This window comes from Trichinella spiralis (genome assembly GCF_000181795.1).
Source record: "Trichinella spiralis strain ISS 195 chromosome Unknown Scfld2, whole genome shotgun sequence".
Classification (NCBI taxonomy): Eukaryota; Metazoa; Nematoda; class Enoplea; order Trichinellida; family Trichinellidae; genus Trichinella; species Trichinella spiralis.
Window position 1 is genome coordinate 10,489,671 of NW_003526941.1, and position 16,305 is coordinate 10,505,975.

At 36.6% G+C, this 16,305-nt stretch overlaps 7 protein-coding genes across 7 annotated transcripts; 4 read left to right on the forward strand and 3 right to left on the reverse strand.

Annotated features, from left to right (window-relative positions):
* Positions 1-3,119: 3,119 nt before the first annotated feature.
* Positions 3,120-3,706, reverse strand: Tsp_07742 (hypothetical protein). Its single transcript, XM_003381164.1, has 3 exons — positions 3,599-3,706; positions 3,274-3,474; positions 3,120-3,224 (listed from the first exon to the last, which is right to left on the reverse strand). The coding sequence occupies exons 1-3, from the start codon at positions 3,704-3,706 to the stop codon at positions 3,120-3,122; spliced, it is 414 nt and encodes a 137-aa protein (XP_003381212.1).
* Positions 3,707-4,823: 1,117 nt separating this feature from the next.
* On the forward strand, positions 4,824-5,355 carry Tsp_07741 (conserved hypothetical protein). The gene is given in 3 exon segments (XM_003381165.1): positions 4,824-4,844; positions 5,046-5,231; positions 5,245-5,355. The coding sequence occupies 3 exon segments, from the start codon at positions 4,824-4,826 to the stop codon at positions 5,353-5,355; spliced, it is 318 nt and encodes a 105-aa protein (XP_003381213.1).
* A 3,515-nt stretch (positions 5,356-8,870) lies between these two features.
* On the forward strand, positions 8,871-9,480 carry Tsp_07740 (conserved hypothetical protein). Its single transcript, XM_003381166.1, has 2 exons — positions 8,871-8,942; positions 9,226-9,480. Exons 1-2 carry the CDS (start codon positions 8,871-8,873, stop codon positions 9,478-9,480), a joined length of 327 nt encoding a protein of 108 aa, XP_003381214.1.
* A 164-nt stretch (positions 9,481-9,644) lies between these two features.
* Positions 9,645-10,352, forward strand: Tsp_07739 (putative spore coat protein sp96). The gene is made up of 2 exons (XM_003381167.1): positions 9,645-9,699; positions 10,069-10,352. Exons 1-2 carry the CDS (start codon positions 9,645-9,647, stop codon positions 10,350-10,352), a joined length of 339 nt encoding a protein of 112 aa, XP_003381215.1.
* A 282-nt stretch (positions 10,353-10,634) lies between these two features.
* Tsp_07738 (conserved hypothetical protein) lies at positions 10,635-11,454 on the forward strand. Its single transcript, XM_003381168.1, has 3 exons — positions 10,635-10,870; positions 10,896-11,153; positions 11,292-11,454. Exons 1-3 carry the CDS (start codon positions 10,635-10,637, stop codon positions 11,452-11,454), a joined length of 657 nt encoding a protein of 218 aa, XP_003381216.1.
* A 1,763-nt stretch (positions 11,455-13,217) lies between these two features.
* Positions 13,218-13,793, reverse strand: Tsp_07737 (hypothetical protein). Its single transcript, XM_003381169.1, has 3 exons — positions 13,703-13,793; positions 13,574-13,620; positions 13,218-13,499 (listed from the first exon to the last, which is right to left on the reverse strand). Exons 1-3 carry the CDS (start codon positions 13,791-13,793, stop codon positions 13,218-13,220), a joined length of 420 nt encoding a protein of 139 aa, XP_003381217.1.
* A 1,194-nt stretch (positions 13,794-14,987) lies between these two features.
* Positions 14,988-15,570, reverse strand: Tsp_07736 (hypothetical protein). The gene is given in 4 exon segments (XM_003381170.1): positions 14,988-15,100; positions 15,188-15,275; positions 15,421-15,473; positions 15,489-15,570. The coding sequence occupies 4 exon segments, from the start codon at positions 15,568-15,570 to the stop codon at positions 14,988-14,990; spliced, it is 336 nt and encodes a 111-aa protein (XP_003381218.1).
* Between the last annotated feature and the right edge of the window lie 735 nt (positions 15,571-16,305).

Genomic DNA, 16,305 nt, shown 5'->3' on the forward strand with positions numbered 1-16,305 from the left:
TACAGTGATGATGATTATAAAATGATGAGCAAGCAGCACTCATCGTTCGTTCGTTCATTCATTCAAAATAAGTAGATGAATGGATGGGCCAGTTTTGAAATAATACATCATACAGTATGGCATAATTAAATGTTATTGTTCAAGTAAAGTACATTTGCTTTTTTCGTCACATTTTCAACGACAACACCCAAAAGCGCGACATCAGTTAATCGAATCATCTTGATTGGCCATTAAATATCACGTTCAATTGTTGCTGTCATGAAGTGGAAATGTGCGAAAATTATTTTGCACGCTTGACATAAGTCAAGGAAGTTACTCAGCTTAACTTCTTGATCAAATCAGACACCCACGCACAAACCCTGGCCCTGACCTTAACTCTGCTTGCACGGGCAAGTATCATCAAGAATGAATAATAGTCAAAAATTGCTTTCTTCATTTTAACACGTCCATACGACAGAAAAGTCCAAAAATCGACCTCCATCGCGCATTGCTGCTTGATCATTCAACTATTGACGCGATGGCCTTTCTCTGTTTATTGTACCTTGAAAAAAAATGCACATTCCAATCTTGTGAACTGAATCAATCGGACAAAACAATTTTCTATTAAATGAACTTTGAAATTTTCAACACTTTGAAAAAGAGAAGAAACAGAAAAAAAATCAACCCACCCACTGCGGATATAACTGTATATATAACAAGAAAATACAAAAAATCATGCCTATTCAAACTTGACTACCATTTTCTAATGTCACACTGAAACTGTTGGTCGCGAAAACGGAATATCAAACTCCACAAACAACAATAACAAATGCAAATATCAATTTCACGCAATATTTCAATTTTAGCATTTTCTTCCTATTCAACATCGAAAAGCATTCACTTACCTTTGTAGATGATAACAAACATATCGTGAGCATGTTAATAAATTGTTGAAATAAGATTCAGATGCTTTTCAAATTCAAACTGAAGCAATCATCAGATGTCTGAAGAATATGCCTGTGTGCGTATTCTGTGTGTCGCAATTTTCAACACTTGAACAATGTGCTCTTTTGTTCACTACAATAAATGCGTAATGAATTTTTCAACAAACTGCTAATCAAAAGCAACTTTTTTCTACTTTTAATCATTTTCTAGCTTCAAATTTTCTACAACAATTCGCCGAATGACAATAACTAAATGTTTGAGCAGTTTGCAATCGACTTGTTCAATTTCCACATTCTAAAAACTGCACCTATAGATAACAATACTGACGTTAAATAGAAATTAAATCGAGCTAAGCGTTGAATGCAAAACTTTAACCATCCTATCAAACGTATTCTAATTTTGCTAACGCGACAACAAACACATTCTGCGGTCATTAGTACTAATAAGAATAGAAAAGCGACTTTTCATTTAAAGAAAAAATAATAATTTCAGTTGTAAAATTCATTTAAAAAAAAATAAACAGCCCATCACTTCAGTATATTTATTTAGCAGCAGTTGTTCAAATTGTAAACTTTGTTATTTCGAGTAAAACTTAAAATATTGAGTTTTATTATTGAAATCCAGACAACCAGTTTTGTAATGAAGATTTACAGTTTACTGTATGATAATAAAGTACCTTACTGAATTTTTCATTTATTTTCATTCGGAAGTTGTCCGGATGAATATTTAGCATTGAAAAATTTTTTAAATAATTATTTAAATTGCATTCCTATAAATTAGCTTAATTGAAATTGACATTTATAAAATTAAATTTTTGCATGTAATATAATTGTATTTTTTTTCTCAAAACGTTGATTATTTCGCATAGCGAAACATGCTGAAATGAGTATTATTGAGTGAGTTGCAGAGTGAGTGAATTTTTTTCATTGCTGAATTGCCGCTGTGCGTGACGCCGACCCATGCGTGACACGGTTCAATATCATTAACGGTCAATGTGCACCGCATCGGCCAGTATCGCTATTCAATGAAAAAAATTGGCTACTTATGCTTTTCATTGAAATGTACAGGTTGCTTTAAACCAGTTTCCAATTTAAATAGCGAAGAAGTCAATCAGAAGAAGAAGTGCATTGTTTCCTCAGCTCTTCTGCTGCATCACAGTGGACCTTGCACTCCAAGTGAATCGTCGTTGCACAAACGACCGAAGGTCACTGATTAAGTGGAAAGCATAATTTTCATTGTAAATAAGTCATCTAGATGGGCAAAGGAAGTCATTGTACTTTTGAAATATGTATTCTTTTATCGTATTCTTTTTTCACTTTATACAATAAGCATTTCCATCACGCATCTTTGGGCGAGAAACTTCAACTTTAACAGCAACTGAAAACTGAAAATATTAATACAATTAATATTGAATAAGAATAATAGCAAACATCAGGTAATGACTAAATTTGATCAGCTGCTCTGTTGTACTAGTCGAAGATATTTTTCAATAACCATGTTCTGTTTGTACAACGTAATTACACAAATAGGATTAAGGCCAGTTGCTGTTGTTGGCTCTATTTTTACACATGTATACATGTAAGCAAGTTCAACATTGTTTTTTTTAGTTGAAATATTTCAAAATGCTTTCATTTGAAATAAATTTAAATAATGAAAATAAACAAGCAATGAAAGAACTGAAATAACGCAGTGGGTGTTGAAACTGTTTGCTTGAGGTATTGAAAAAGTGTCTTTTGAAATGATCTTTCTTTTACACTGGTGCTGTACAAATTGAAATAGCAAAAAATTAAAATGGCTTGACGCTTGACAGATGACACTTTCAGTAGGTCATCCGTGATTGGGCGCTTTTTGTACAGTTTCAATTGCTTCGAACAGAAATTCCACGTACAAAAAAGCATTGATTTTGATTGAACGCTCGTCAGATGTCGTCGCATGATAATGAATAAAAATTATAAGAATAACAATGACAAAGGGAAGAAATAAATGTGCACAGACGCGGATAAAGGCGATGCACGAATACAAGTTCTACAGATCGGATGGTTAACTTTTGTCAATGTTGACATGGCAAGATTTGTTATCCCAGAAGCCAAGTATCGATTATTTAATCAACAGTCTGTTGTATTAACTGGCCCAGTGTTCACATTACGCTTTCCAAGCGAGTACAATGGCCACCCAACAGCTACATCAAGCTATTGCTAGCAATGCAGCTGGTCGTTGTCAAGTCGGCTCGATTGTTCCCTGTGGACGGGTCGGCCATTCAGCCATGGACAAGGCGCATCGCGGTCAACAATGCGTCCATCCTATTAATTCGCAGTCGATTACAAGATAATTTGCGCGTCACACAATCACGGACAAAATGGCCCATAATGGACGACTAAAAGCGAAACCAGCTTGTCTCGCGCTGATGCTTTTGTTATCGCACAGAATGGGCCTTGCCGTGCACGCGGCCAGAACCGCTATTGAACACCAGAAACCCTGAAATGGTAGCCACTTCCGACAGGTTGACCATTTGGTCCGGTGCTGAAGGCCGCTTGCCGTGAGCCAACTGCTCTTCAGTCAATGATCAGAGTTGAATTTTCCACTTCAATCAGCCCGGCTCATTTCCATATTGTTGTTGTATCTACTAAAATTACTATGTCTTTTCTTTATCTCTTCTTTCTCCCCCCCCCCCCACTCCCCGCAGTCGTCTCTCTCTTTCAATCTCTTCAACTACATTTAAAAGATTGACTGAATTGAAATCGAACATTCCTACAGTATCATCAATAGTTGAATACAATATCATGAATGATGTGTTACAATGGGTGGGCGGCGACAAAATGTTGAAAGCTTCGGCTTAAATGAGGACGCATAGTTGACAAGTTGTCATTAGACAGTGACGAGTAATTCACACTTTTGTCATGTTGGTCAGCATTAAAACGTCTCAGCCACGCGTCAACCGGACGTGCACATCGATCACAGAATCTCTTCAATAATTGATGAATGGCCGCGATAGGCACCGTTGAATGTTAGTCGTGTAAGAAAGACATCATCGACGTGTCGTCGTCAATCACCGGATAGCAATTCCAATCAACGCTTCTTTGAAAAATCAATGCAAAATTATTGCGTCTCTTTACACAGCAATTAACTATACATACGCATTTATATTTGCATATATATTATAGACATAAATAAATACATGTGCATATACACTCACAAGCGTGAACACACATGCTTAGAAATGTAAACATCTTCTATTCGATAAAAGTGGATCAGTAGCTAACTGAAGTTATCCCCCTTTTGAATCAATTATTTTCTACTTGGCATTGTTCCGTTTATTTATCACTTCCAATAGTAAAGCGGATTTCTTTTCATTTACCCTGAAGCAATCATTCAGTGTGCATAAGTGTACATCTGCGTGTGTAGATTGTGCATTTGTGAATCAGAGCCTTGAGTAAGGATTAACCAAACGTGATCGCATTCCGCAAATTTTGTGCGTCAATCAACGGTCACCGCCCCAAGACGGTCCAGTTGACAGCTACGCTTGGGAAAATGTCGACCGATTATCAAAAGGCAATGCAGCTGGCGTTTAGGCTTGCGGAAATATTGCCCGGGGACCACTTTAGATCAGAAAGGATCAGGATAAAATCAGCAAAAGATCGAAATCTTAACCCGTGGGAGGGGTCGAATTTCGTTAACAGGCTGTTTGCGCTTGTACAACATGAACAAGATGAATATTACAAATTCAAAAAATAATAATAAAACATTTCCTCTTCTTAAATGACTAGAAATTTCTTGAAATATTTCTAAATAAATAGCAATAATTATTTATAAGAGCGATCGATAATTTTAAATTCCATTTCTACTTTACATAATAGTACAACGAGATAACGTTACCTTAAAACATAAATTGATGAAACAAAATGCAGAATCAATACAATATTGTAATTCATGCAAACAAACGAAATATGCAACTGTCAACTGTCAACTAATTAAATTAATGTTGAAATATTGCATTACAAAATTATTCAATTGATCTATAAATAAAACATGAATAAATGTTCATCACTAAAATTCATTTCAAACAATCATTCATGTGCATTTAAAATAGAAAATTGTTCATAATAAAAATGTTGAATATATAGCAATCGCATGAGCATATTTTACTCATTACTACTTCACTAAGTAGTTGTGAAAGTGGAGACGCTTTGTTGCTTGGAAAAAGAATTAAAGCTAATTGCTTTCCATCTAACGCACTACTTTCATCGAGACAATGTAAAACATCAGAGCCAACGAAGTGCTACTGTCCAACAACTAACTTAACTTGTCTTGTTAGTTTAATAGAGCATTACAGATGGTGAATTAAGTTTGTCAATTCTGCATCCAGAAAAAGAGGTTTCAGCCATTCATGCTTTAATAAGATTATTCTCAAAGAACATTACTGACGATAGGTAAAGACACTTCTGCTGGAAAAGAGTGCCATTTTTATAGGTTTCATTCACATTTGTTTGATGTCTGGAAATTTCGTTTCGCTCATTCTTATCCAAAATGAAAATGAGCAAATAACAATAACAAAACAAATCTGATAAAATAATATACGTTAAACTTATATTAAACACTCAGTTGCTTTAGAATGTAAAGTTTTTTGATTGGATTGATTTTTTTTTGCTACATCAGCGCTAACACAATCGACTCACTAAAATCAGCACTATCGAAAACACTTTACCGGATGTTCACGTTCCACAGAGGCGACAAACATGACCAATATGACGACTGCTAGCCAAATCCAATAAATTCGATACCGAATGTTGCTGAAAATACAATTTGTACTTCAGTTTAGTATCAAATGTCTCAGTATTGTCAGATTTGCTGGAAATATGAACTCACGTCTTGACCGTTGACAAAGCGTTACGCTTGCAGTCATTGATGAATGTGCTCGAGCAGCAGGAGTCAGTTTGGATTTATTAGATTTTAGCTGCTTATCAAAAAATCAAACGCTCGCCATTCTCCAAACGTTGATAAGCGAATATTTGCATAACAAAGCTACACTTGAAAATGAACATCCAATCTAGCAGTATTGTTTAGTAAAACAAATAAACCAGAGATGCTTATTAAAAGCAAAATTCAAATTTGTTTTCTTTTGTCTTTTATTTCAATTTTTAAATAATTTGTGAAAGCCTTTTACAGAATGAAAATATTTGAAGTGTTAAAATTTTAAATTTATTCTTGATTACTTCAGATAAAAAGGGTCAATTAGTATAAGCACGATTGCGCAAGCAGCTACTTATTTGTCAGCTTAATTAAACTTGCACTTGACTCACAGCTTAACTCTACCAATATAGTCGGTCGTCTTAATCGCTCAGCTTAGCCATTTACGATGCAATCATCAATATTACCAAGCTCACTTGGACAAGAAATGAGCTTTTTGTAGTAGTACATTTGTTGCCGGTTCTTCAACTTCACTTCCTCATTTATATTGTCTTATGAAAAAGGGAATCATTATGTACAAAAAATAAAACATAATCAAATAGAAAGCAATTATTAATTGTGTACATGTTAAATTGAATTCTGAGCTTTGTTCGATGCAAGTACAGTTTGTGAATGCATAAAAATTTGAAATGTTTTTCTTTGTAACAACTTTTGAAAAGATATTTCTGCGTGTAGTACCTTGGTAAATCTGCCGTCAACAAATTAATGGCTACAATTATGCAAAGTTAGTAGACAATTATCTCGCACTCGTGCTGTTTCAATTGACCGACGAACAAAGTGGTAACAAGGGGAGAAAATTGCTACTCTCGCAGGTGCCTATTAGCCGCCCGCTTTGCGTGTGGTCGATCTGAAGCCGGCGTCGTATTGTCGCTGGTCACTGAGGCGCTATTGGTACCTCCGCTTGACCAGACGTTGAACTGACTTCTTGGAGCGAACAGCGCATAACGACGTCAATTATCAATTTCCGTGTGATCATACTGTATTATGATGGTACAGTAATGCAGAGAAAATTGTTTCGTACAATTTGCCGTTACAGTCATTATCAACACTAGTCAGCAATCTGAAAATGCTATTATTAACTTGACAAGTGATCAGTGGCTTTTGTTCAAGATGAAGAAGATGATGAAAAAAAACGTGCTAAAGATTGTTTGCTCGAATTGTGATTTCAATAGACCACGCCAACGACCCCCAAAAGAAAGCAGTACAGTGCAGTCGCGTGACAAAACAAATCACAATCAAACCAGCTCTTGTCATATTAAAAACGTTCAACCCTTGAGATGAGCACTTAGTGCGGCTGTCTCATTGTCACCAATTGTGCTTCTTTCCGTCGTTGCCAGAGGCCAAATGATGCATTTAGCTGAGGCCAGCCGTGGCTAGCATGTCCGAAATGATAATGTCATTGAATAATTTGACAAGCTGAATGATTTTCTCTGCCCACAACTAGCGCTTCGTAACAACATTATAACATTCCAAGGGAAAAAGTCAAACAAAAACTCAAATATTAATTTCAACCAGGAAAATTTTTACTTCCCAATAGAAAACAGAACAAAAACAGTTTCTTGTTCTTTTTTAAATTCATTTCAAATAAGAAGAGAAAAAACATCCCACTTTACTGAAACTGCTTTTGAAAAAGTTACCAAAAATTGACTAGCTGATGTTAGTCGGTAGTAGTTGCTGGAATAGCTAGCTGATGAAAACTGCCCGAAAGCCAAGTTTACTGCCGGTGAATGTGAACTGGTTGGTTGTTCAGTGAAACGAAATGAAAAAATAACGATACGACAAGTGCAAACAAATGCAGATACTTCTGATGCTAGAAAGCAGAAAAACAGTGCATTTTTGCAGAGAACATTAAAGTGCAAATATTTTCAAAGTGTCTATTTTAAAGTTTTTATTTAAAAAAGACATTTGGTTGTTGTCACACGCGATAGTTGTCATTAGAAATAATTGATATGTGAAGTTATTTTTTTTAATAAAATGAATGAGTTTTTGATCATCTGTTTTTCTGTAGTTAGATGTTGGTTCAGTGAATTTTCACAAAGCGCTACTTAGCCATGATAGTTGACCAGGTATATACTTGCGTGCGCTTCACCAAGTCTCGTATTAGCGGGCAGGAAGCAACTTCAGCTCACCGCATCCGAATCGAAGCTAGCTCATGCACGACTAGCTTGAATCAATTGCCAAATTTGCACTGCCCACTGTGGAAATAATCCATTTTGTTATTATTATTATTATTGTTATTAGAATTATGCTGGTGCGACTTGGTCATCACGCTGATTTCCTGAACTTCAGCTAGTCATTGACATGACACACCTCTGCAACAGCCTTACTGTAGTTGTTGTCATCGTGCTTCCGATACTGGCTGCGACGACACGGTAAAGAAATACAGCACTCCGTGCAACTACAATACAACGAATGTTGAAAAGGGAAACGGAAAAAATGCAATAATTCATCAGATTTGTTAGTTGATTTTATTCGAATTGAAGGCAAAAAATGTATTATCAGAATAAAATTTAATTGAGTAGTGCAGTTGTTTAATTCATTTTATAAGATGTTTGTTCAGCAAAATTGAAAGCTTCAATTATGGACATGATAGAAAAAATCATTGGCAAAACTATTTTGCACAAAATCCAATACCGGGAGGGTAACATGTCGTGACACGTAGTCTTCAGTGCTACATGTCACAACGGAAGGTTAACGAACGATTTTCATAGAGAGAAAGGAGGAAAATGAAAAAAAATTAAAAATAATTAAAACAAAAAAGAAACAGTTCAGTATTTTTTTCTCAGATAAATCGTCTCCGTTTTGACATACCATTTTCTTAGGGTGTTCGATTCGAACAACGTTTAGAGCCATCATGCAAATTGTCATTTCCCGTGGTTTGCTTGCAATCATGAGGTTTTCATGCCAAAGTGATTCTGCGAAAGTTATGCAATAAATAATACAAGCGCAACTGCACTACATCAAAAGAAAGACGAACAACAATGGAGAAAGAATGGAAGAAAACGTTGATTCATTTGTTCTGTTCAACTGTGAAGAGCAGTTTTATTTCGACAGTTTTCGACCAAAAAGTCGAATTGAATTTTGAAAATTTGTGTTGTTATAAAATTCATCCGTTAAGGAAAACTTAAAACTTCCATCTCGGAAAACGAGACTAATCAACACAAGCTATCTGCAAGCTGAGCTCGAGTAGTTGAAAGTGGAATTGTAAACAAAGCAACAAAGTAGCAATGGATGCAGTGATGCAGCTAATTGAAATAGGACGCACAAAATTTCTGCGTAAAAATTTCTTTCCAGTAGAGAAATTTTATTCCATTTTCAAAATGGAGTCAATATCAGATCGGCTTCAGCATTGGCATTGGCAACCTGATCGACGATGTATCACTGGGTGATCACGTGTCGATTGTGTTGTGCTGGCTTCAACAGTTCTGCACCGGTGGGGCGCTGATTCGGCTTGCATTTTCGCCCCGGGGGTTCTGCTCGAAGCCAACAAAAGGACCCTGCTTCGATCGAAATCAACCTCTCTATTCTGATCTTGTCGATGAAAAAGAGCCACCGTCATCGAATCAACAACAAACGTCGATGGAAAAATAAGTTTCACTGATCAAAGCGGAATGATCAAATTGAAAAAAAGAACATTTATTGTCGAAAAAAAGAAAAAGAAAACGTGAAATTATAAAATATTAAAATAAATTTCCATTGTTTTATGCAATGGATGAGCGTCAAGTACAGCTGAATGTATAAAATGACTGTTGAAAATGAACAAAAAACAATTAGCAAATGAACAGCATCCAAATCAAATAAATATTCAAGGTAAGAAAAAGTTTACTTAATAATAATAATAATAAGAATATGCTATAATAGATCATAGCACTCACTTTTTTTACAAATAATAATAATAATAATAATAATGATAATGATAAGAGTAATAGCAATTAATTAATGATGATGGATCGTCATTAATTAAGAAATAAACAAACGCTTGATGAAATAAGCAGAAAAGAAGAGAATACTTTTTTTTGTACTTTTTAAAATTGAATCTTAGTATCATGAAAAGGATAAACGGTTGCTGTTGAAATAACGTGATTGAGTTAAATTGTAAATAATCGCATGCAGTTTGCAGTGGTGAAAAAGCTTTTGAACCGCGTCTAAAGTTTAGCTTAGTAGCTTACTTATGAAAAGCACCCACCGGAACTTCAGCGGTGTGCCTGAAGCATAAATCACATTCCTACAGTCGGACATTGGCGGTGTTTGGACTGGCTTTTGACCGCCTTTTCGACTCCATTGCTGGTGCTTGTTCAGATTTGTTGGGCTTTTTTGCTGGGGTTTCAGTCTCATCGTCAGAAATTGGCCTTGCTTCATCACTATCTGAACCGTCATCATCAGCACCAGTCGATTCGAACATTGCTTCGTCATCGTCATCATCGAAATCGTCTTCTTCATCTGAAGGCGTTCCAACTTTGTGAGCGTCGAGACGTTTTCCATCTGATTGTTGTTGTATTAGTTGCATTCTTTAAATAGATACGTGGAATTCAATCAATAATGATTGGATTTTTTCACATATGAAAAGAATACCTGTTTTTCACAGCAGCTGCTCGATCCCGTTGTCGACGATTTTTGAACCAATTACCAACTTGTGTAGGAGTCAAACCAGTGGCTTGTGCTAATTCACGTTTCTTGGTCGGATTGGGATATGGATCTTGTAAGTACCATTCTCGCAACAAGCTCCGGGTGCGCTCTTTGAAACAATGGGTTTTCTGTTCACCATCCCAAATCGTTCTCGGCATCGGGAACTTCTTGCGCACGCGGTACTTGTCTACCGGACCCAACGGCCGTCCGCGAAGTTTCGCCGCTTCTTGGTAATGAGCTTCCAGCCACATTGCTTGCAATTTCGCGTGCGAACCTTTGGCAAATCGGTTGCTTTCCAAAATGTGATACAGTTCGCGAAAGTTGCTCATGTGAAAAGCGACCAAAGCGCGGGCGCGTAGTACGGCTTCGTTTTTGTTCAGTTCCAAAAAATTCGGGTGCGCCACTGGCAACGACCACAGAAAACGAGCGAGGCGTTCCACGTCACCACTTTCTTCCAAAGTTTCACAAACGCTGGCCACTTGTTCGCTGCTGAAGCTGAGCATCGGTACTGGCGGAACCGGAGGGAAGAAAGCAGCCGCCGGTGCTGGAAAAGCGGCGAACGCACCCGACGCTGTTCTCAACGGCACCCACATGGCCGGTGCCAGTGGCCTTTGTCCAAATAAACCGTCCAGACTGAAGTTCACAAATTAACACACATAATTAATAAATTAATAAGCATTCATACTTTATTTGTTGATATTCTTCTTTTGTGACAAAGTTGTTGTTGTTGTTGTTGATAATGATGAAAAATTTTCAACTAATAGTAATCGTATCAGAGGCGGCGGCGGCAGTAGCAGCAGCAATAGTAAAGTAGTAGTAGTCGGGAAAATATTCACCATCAGAAAATATCAGCCGGCCTGGCCGGTCCAAGTCAATATAGTGCCAGTAGCAGAAACTAGGGGAGGAGCTCGATGGCGTCTAAGTGTCAAAATATGTTAGTGGTACGACAAGAGGTCAATAAATCGAGTGCGTTCACTGGTCGGTTTCGCGTTCGCGAGTTGAATTTGATTGGTCAATTGAATGTTTGCTTATTGCTCACGATCTGACCGCCCAGCAACGTACGGATTAAGCCTGCGCTCCCGGCGGCCGACTGATGCCATCGTTGCTTTTAATAATCATTGTGCGAAATCAAAAAGCTATTTTCCAATCCGCAGACAGGTTTCTGAATATGGCTTTTAAAAAATTAGGCTCTCAATTAGTGACCAAGGTCAACAAGTACAAATAATATCGACACATTTCACATTTATATTATATTATATTACATATACAAATAATAAATCATATTTTGAAAGAGAACAACAATATTTATTTATTTATTTATTCTACAATACATTTAAAGTGTGAATAATTTCAGAAATGGAAAAATTTTTTTTCTCAAATTTATAAATTTCACAAACCATTGTATTGATGATTGATGACGGATCAAACTTTTAAAATAGACTAACCACTGATTTGGGGATTTGACAAACGGTCAGCTAGCTAATGGTAAATGAAGTTTAAAGTTGCTGTGATGCAACGTGATGAAAGCTATATAAAATTGACGGCGATCTGGTTGGCTGATGACGACTAACTAAATCTAATCCACTGTCCAATAGATTAGGTCGCATCTTCAGGCTATTATGCAACGCGAACGGGATAAATTGACTCAACTGCTAGCTTGCACTAATAAGTTAATGGGGTTCGGTTAGCCAATGACATCAAGCCTCTTTTAAGTATAAAGTGTCGCCATGATCGCTTACTGGTGATACATGGCAGATCGTTTCCACAGTTGTATGAACGAATCACATCACTATTCAATATACATTTAAAATAACTTATTTTTTCTTGATTAAACATCAAAAAATTAATATTGGAACATCTTCTTCAGTGTAATAACTGGAATCACAAAGTAATTTTAGAGATATAAATACCGCACAAATACAAATAAATATACATAAGTAAATCGCATTAAAATTATTCAACCAATAAAATTGATTACTTACTGTAAAAGTTGACAACCATTAAACAAACTAGTAAAATTAATTGAAAAATTACACCACATTAGCGATTGGTGTGAACTGAAAATAAATTCACATGCACAGTTTATTGAGGTTTCACAAATTTAAAACACATTATATCTTTAAAAGAATTTTTTCTAAAGAAATACAAAAAGCAAATAATAAGTGATGAACTTTTGCTTTCAAAACGTTGAAATGAACAACAGCCAAGTTTAAAGATGAAATAGAAATGTCATGCGCTTACCACCACATTGTTCAGGTAGGTATTATGCGTTTGTTGGATATGTTACTTGTTTTTACTCACGAATGCGCTTTTTTTAAGCATCTTCTTTCCACTCTATTGGAAAACACATCCTATTAGCAAATTGTTGTTGTTGTTGTTGTTGATGATCATTTCAGTTTATTTCAATATATGCGGTGAATTGAAATGGAAATAAATGACGACAAGTTGACATCTATTGAATGAAAAATAAGAAAAGTATCCAGTGTTAACTATCCAATTTTTTTTGAATAGTGCAATAAATAATGAAGTTGAACTGAGGCCAATAGAAGAAAATGAACAAGAAAAAAGAGAAAAGAAAAAGAAATCCAGCTGAGAGGATCTTTTGCAAATAAGAAATGAAAAAAGACTGAAAATAAAAGAATACCCAGCGATCACCCCCTCTAGACGCCCACGCGTTACCGAACGTGGGCCATTAAGCGGCGCTAATCCGTGCTGCTGTTAGCTGATAGGACAGCAACCGTCTGGCCGCATTGACCGCGATCATTCACTCGAAAACAATAGCCGAAATCCAATCGCTCGACCCGACCGTGTTCACAAACACTGTCCGCTGGTGACAAGAGGAGGTGCCGGATAATTTGTACAGTAATTAGCTGGGAGGGGCTCGTGAACGGGTCGTTCGTCTGGCGATTGTTCCTCACGGCTAGTGTCCATTCAAATACAGTCAATTCAGTCCGCCTGCCGTTCACCTCCGCTACAATGGATCGCTTGACATACATACCACAACGCCTGGCGTCCGTCTACCACGCGCAGGCGACGCGTGGTCAAATTATACACTTACCTCATCGAGCATCCCATCTGGGATACTACTTTCTTTCCTGGATTTATCTAAATTTTCAATCTTCGATTGTTCTTTTTTTTCTTGTTCTTTGCTAATTATTATTATTTTTTCTTATTGCAACCATAAAACGATCAATGTCGACAATCTGTCGTTGATCAAGCCGCATTGTGATCACGCACTCCAAATGCCACTTGAGTGTGTTAAGCAATTTTCTGGTCATTTCTCTCTTCTCTCTTTCTAAAAGTTTGTGCTCATTTTCGCTATTTATTTCACTTCATTCTTATGCTTCTTTGCTCGCTTTAAGTTCTGATCATTTTGCTTCAACATTCGCCTGTCATTTTGCTCATTGTGACGGAAAAGCCGGTCGTGAGCTGTTTGCACGTCACGCCGAAAGACAAGCTGACGGCGTAGGAATTTCTACTAGGCCGAGGATAATCCGACGCCTCGAAGAGCCACTCAGCTTCCGTGCTAGTTCGATGCTAGTTGCCATTAAGCAAACACACAGGCTGTGGAGAAAATGGAAACAGACACTGATCTCTGAGTTCCACTGTTTGCATGATCATTGCTTTTCATATTCATTTACTTTGCAAGCAACTGTTCTCCTCCTTTTTGTGTTCACCTGCAGCTTCTTCTTTTACTTGATGACAACTTTTCACACACAGACAAGCTAAGAAGCTGCTTGCTTGCTTGCTTGCTTCTTCGTTTTCTTCACTAGACAACGAAAAGCCGACCTGGTAAACTGAAGAACCAGTCTCTGCACCCTCCCACATCAGGTCAGACAAGCGAGTCAAGTGGGCGCGGTGTCATCCATGTTGTTCATAAAGAAAAGCAATGACAGAAAAAAAATAAACAAGCAAATAAATAAATAAATAAATAAACAGAAGAAAAGATAATGCACTAAAATACAGAAATTGTAGAAAGTTGAGCAAAAGCTTCCTTCCGGCTAGCATCATTGTATGAAACTAGTTGACATTTTGACAACTTTGCACACTACAACAATCATATATATATATATATATATATATATATAGATAAGTAAATTTTAAATGAATAAATGTCAAGTATCAATCATGATTTATTAAAAATAGTTTTATATAATTCATTCTCAAATCAGTATGATAAATGTAATTTGCTTTTTTTGACTATATGTATCATAAAATTGAAATTTAATTGAAACAAATGGAAGATAAGAAAGCAGCGTATTTTTCATATGAATAAGCATAGTAAATAAATTGTTGTTGTTGTTGTTGTTGTTGTTTTTGACTGCATCACGGATTGAAATGAGTGAAAATGTGATGCGGTCAAAATCTGTTTGGCAAAGTGAATTGGTCATTAAGCATTAACAGAGGCTGCTTTGAAATGCAATCACAGCTTGGTTGTTTCCCGACATGCTATCAAACAAGTCACAAGTGTTCTATCCAGTTTTGACAAATTGTTCAACACTAAACGCTGTTGTTGTTATTGTTGTTGATGCCGTTGTCAAAAATATGAAAATTGAATAACTAAGCTGCATCATATTGTTTTGTACTTGGTATTGGATTAAATGAAATTAATCATATTAATAAATCTAGTGATTTTTTCTGTTCTTTTTTTTGAATAACTTGCATCAATCACCACTACACATGGGCGGGTGAACTTTTTCTCGAAACAGGGAAGGAAAAATTTGCCATTGTTGTTCATCATGCCGTAAATTGGCCTTGTACTTCATAAAAGAGATTGTAAAAAAAGAAAAGCAAAAAATATTGCATCTAGTAGTTATCCAATTTGCAATGCAATGGGAGGTGAAATGTGAAAATGACTTTTGTCCAAAAGTATTGGTGCAAACTGACCAATTTCCTGGAACAGACCACCATGGGAACTTGAGTGCAAAACGGAAACGATAATCGGTCAACGGGTTGTGCTTAATTGCAATCACTCGGACAATGGTCAGTTGGTTTGTTAAAGCGTGTCGGGTTCAGGCCAATCGGAAACGAACCGCAATCACGCTTTCCATTCATCCAATTAAAGCTGTTGGTTGGCACAACAATACGGTCGCCGGCATGAAATTATTCATTAACGACCGTTGGTTCCAAAATCAGTTGGAACTTGGAAAATTCGATGGACATCTTTTTCACTTTCTTCACTTAGGTTGGTTCTGGTAGAATCATTGCACAAACGGAAAATCATCTTCAAATGGACATACGAGTTAATTTGTATAGCTTGAAAGCTTCGTCTAAGATGGTTAGCTGAAGCTGAGATGAATTGAAAGGCGACAACTCTGTCACTTAATTCGACCATATTTAAAGTCGAACAGGCGCGCCAATTATCATAATGACCAACAACGGATCGGTCGGCAAATTGAAAGCAGCCTCGATACAGAGATTAAACGCCTTTCACCGTTTCGCACCACTTCATCAAAAAGAATTAATCGTCACAATAATAATAACAATAATTGATCAATGATTCTGATGACGCTTTTTGTTGATAGGCTAAATTGAGAGACGATTTGTGGAACAAAGCGAATAAAAGGTGTGTTGTTGATGTGGTGAAAATTATGCAAAAATTGTTAGAACAGAAGAAGAAAAAGCTGACAAGTCCTGAGGGATTGGTAGATGAACAATTTTTGCATAAAACAACACTCGTGAAACTGCCGAATCAGTGAATAATCATCAATCATCCGATCGATCAACATCTGCATTGCGGTAGCTTTCTATGATATTGGAGAAGAAAACATTTTCACCGGTCCGGAAGTG

Excerpts from the sequence above, each read along its gene's own strand:
- Tsp_07742 (XM_003381164.1), bottom strand. The coding sequence starts at position 3,706 with ATGATATTGTATTCAACTATTGATGATACTGTAGGAATGTTCGATTTC. Across the intron at positions 3,475-3,598 it reads GAGAGAGACGACTGCGGGGA|AGCAGTTGGCTCACGGCAAG; the intron begins GTGGGGGGGGGG and ends CATTGACTGAAG. Across the intron at positions 3,225-3,273 it reads CATTATGGGCCATTTTGTCC|GATGGACGCATTGTTGACCG; the intron begins GTGATTGTGTGA and ends GCGAATTAATAG.
- Tsp_07741 (XM_003381165.1), top strand. The coding sequence starts at position 4,824 with ATGCAGAATCAATACAATATT. Across the intron at positions 4,845-5,045 it reads TGCAGAATCAATACAATATT|CAATCGCATGAGCATATTTT; the intron begins GTAATTCATGCA and ends TTGAATATATAG.
- Tsp_07740 (XM_003381166.1), top strand. The coding sequence starts at position 8,871 with ATGGAGAAAGAATGGAAGAAAACGTTGATTCATTTGTTCTGTTCAACT. Across the intron at positions 8,943-9,225 it reads AGAGCAGTTTTATTTCGACA|ATCGGCTTCAGCATTGGCAT; the intron begins GTTTTCGACCAA and ends AGTCAATATCAG.
- Tsp_07739 (XM_003381167.1), top strand. The coding sequence starts at position 9,645 with ATGAACAAAAAACAATTAGCAAATGAACAGCATCCAAATCAAATAAAT. Across the intron at positions 9,700-10,068 it reads AAATCAAATAAATATTCAAG|CACCCACCGGAACTTCAGCG; the intron begins GTAAGAAAAAGT and ends ACTTATGAAAAG.
- Tsp_07738 (XM_003381168.1), top strand. The coding sequence starts at position 10,635 with ATGGGTTTTCTGTTCACCATCCCAAATCGTTCTCGGCATCGGGAACTT. Across the intron at positions 10,871-10,895 it reads AGCGACCAAAGCGCGGGCGC|TTCCAAAAAATTCGGGTGCG; the intron begins GTAGTACGGCTT and ends GTTTTTGTTCAG. Across the intron at positions 11,154-11,291 it reads AATAAACCGTCCAGACTGAA|AGGCGGCGGCGGCAGTAGCA; the intron begins GTTCACAAATTA and ends TAATCGTATCAG.
- Tsp_07737 (XM_003381169.1), bottom strand. The coding sequence starts at position 13,793 with ATGACCAGAAAATTGCTTAACACACTCAAGTGGCATTTGGAGTGCGTG. Across the intron at positions 13,621-13,702 it reads ACAGATTGTCGACATTGATC|ATAAATCCAGGAAAGAAAGT; the intron begins GTTTTATGGTTG and ends TTGAAAATTTAG. Across the intron at positions 13,500-13,573 it reads CAGATGGGATGCTCGATGAG|CGATCCATTGTAGCGGAGGT; the intron begins GTAAGTGTATAA and ends ATGTATGTCAAG.
- Tsp_07736 (XM_003381170.1), bottom strand. The coding sequence starts at position 15,570 with ATGAATGGAAAGCGTGATTGCGGTTCGTTTCCGATTGGCCTGAACCCG. Across the intron at positions 15,276-15,420 it reads GCACTCAAGTTCCCATGGTG|TACAAGGCCAATTTACGGCA; the intron begins GTCTGTTCCAGG and ends TCTTTTATGAAG. Across the intron at positions 15,101-15,187 it reads TCACCCGCCCATGTGTAGTG|TACAAAACAATATGATGCAG; the intron begins GTGATTGATGCA and ends TCCAATACCAAG.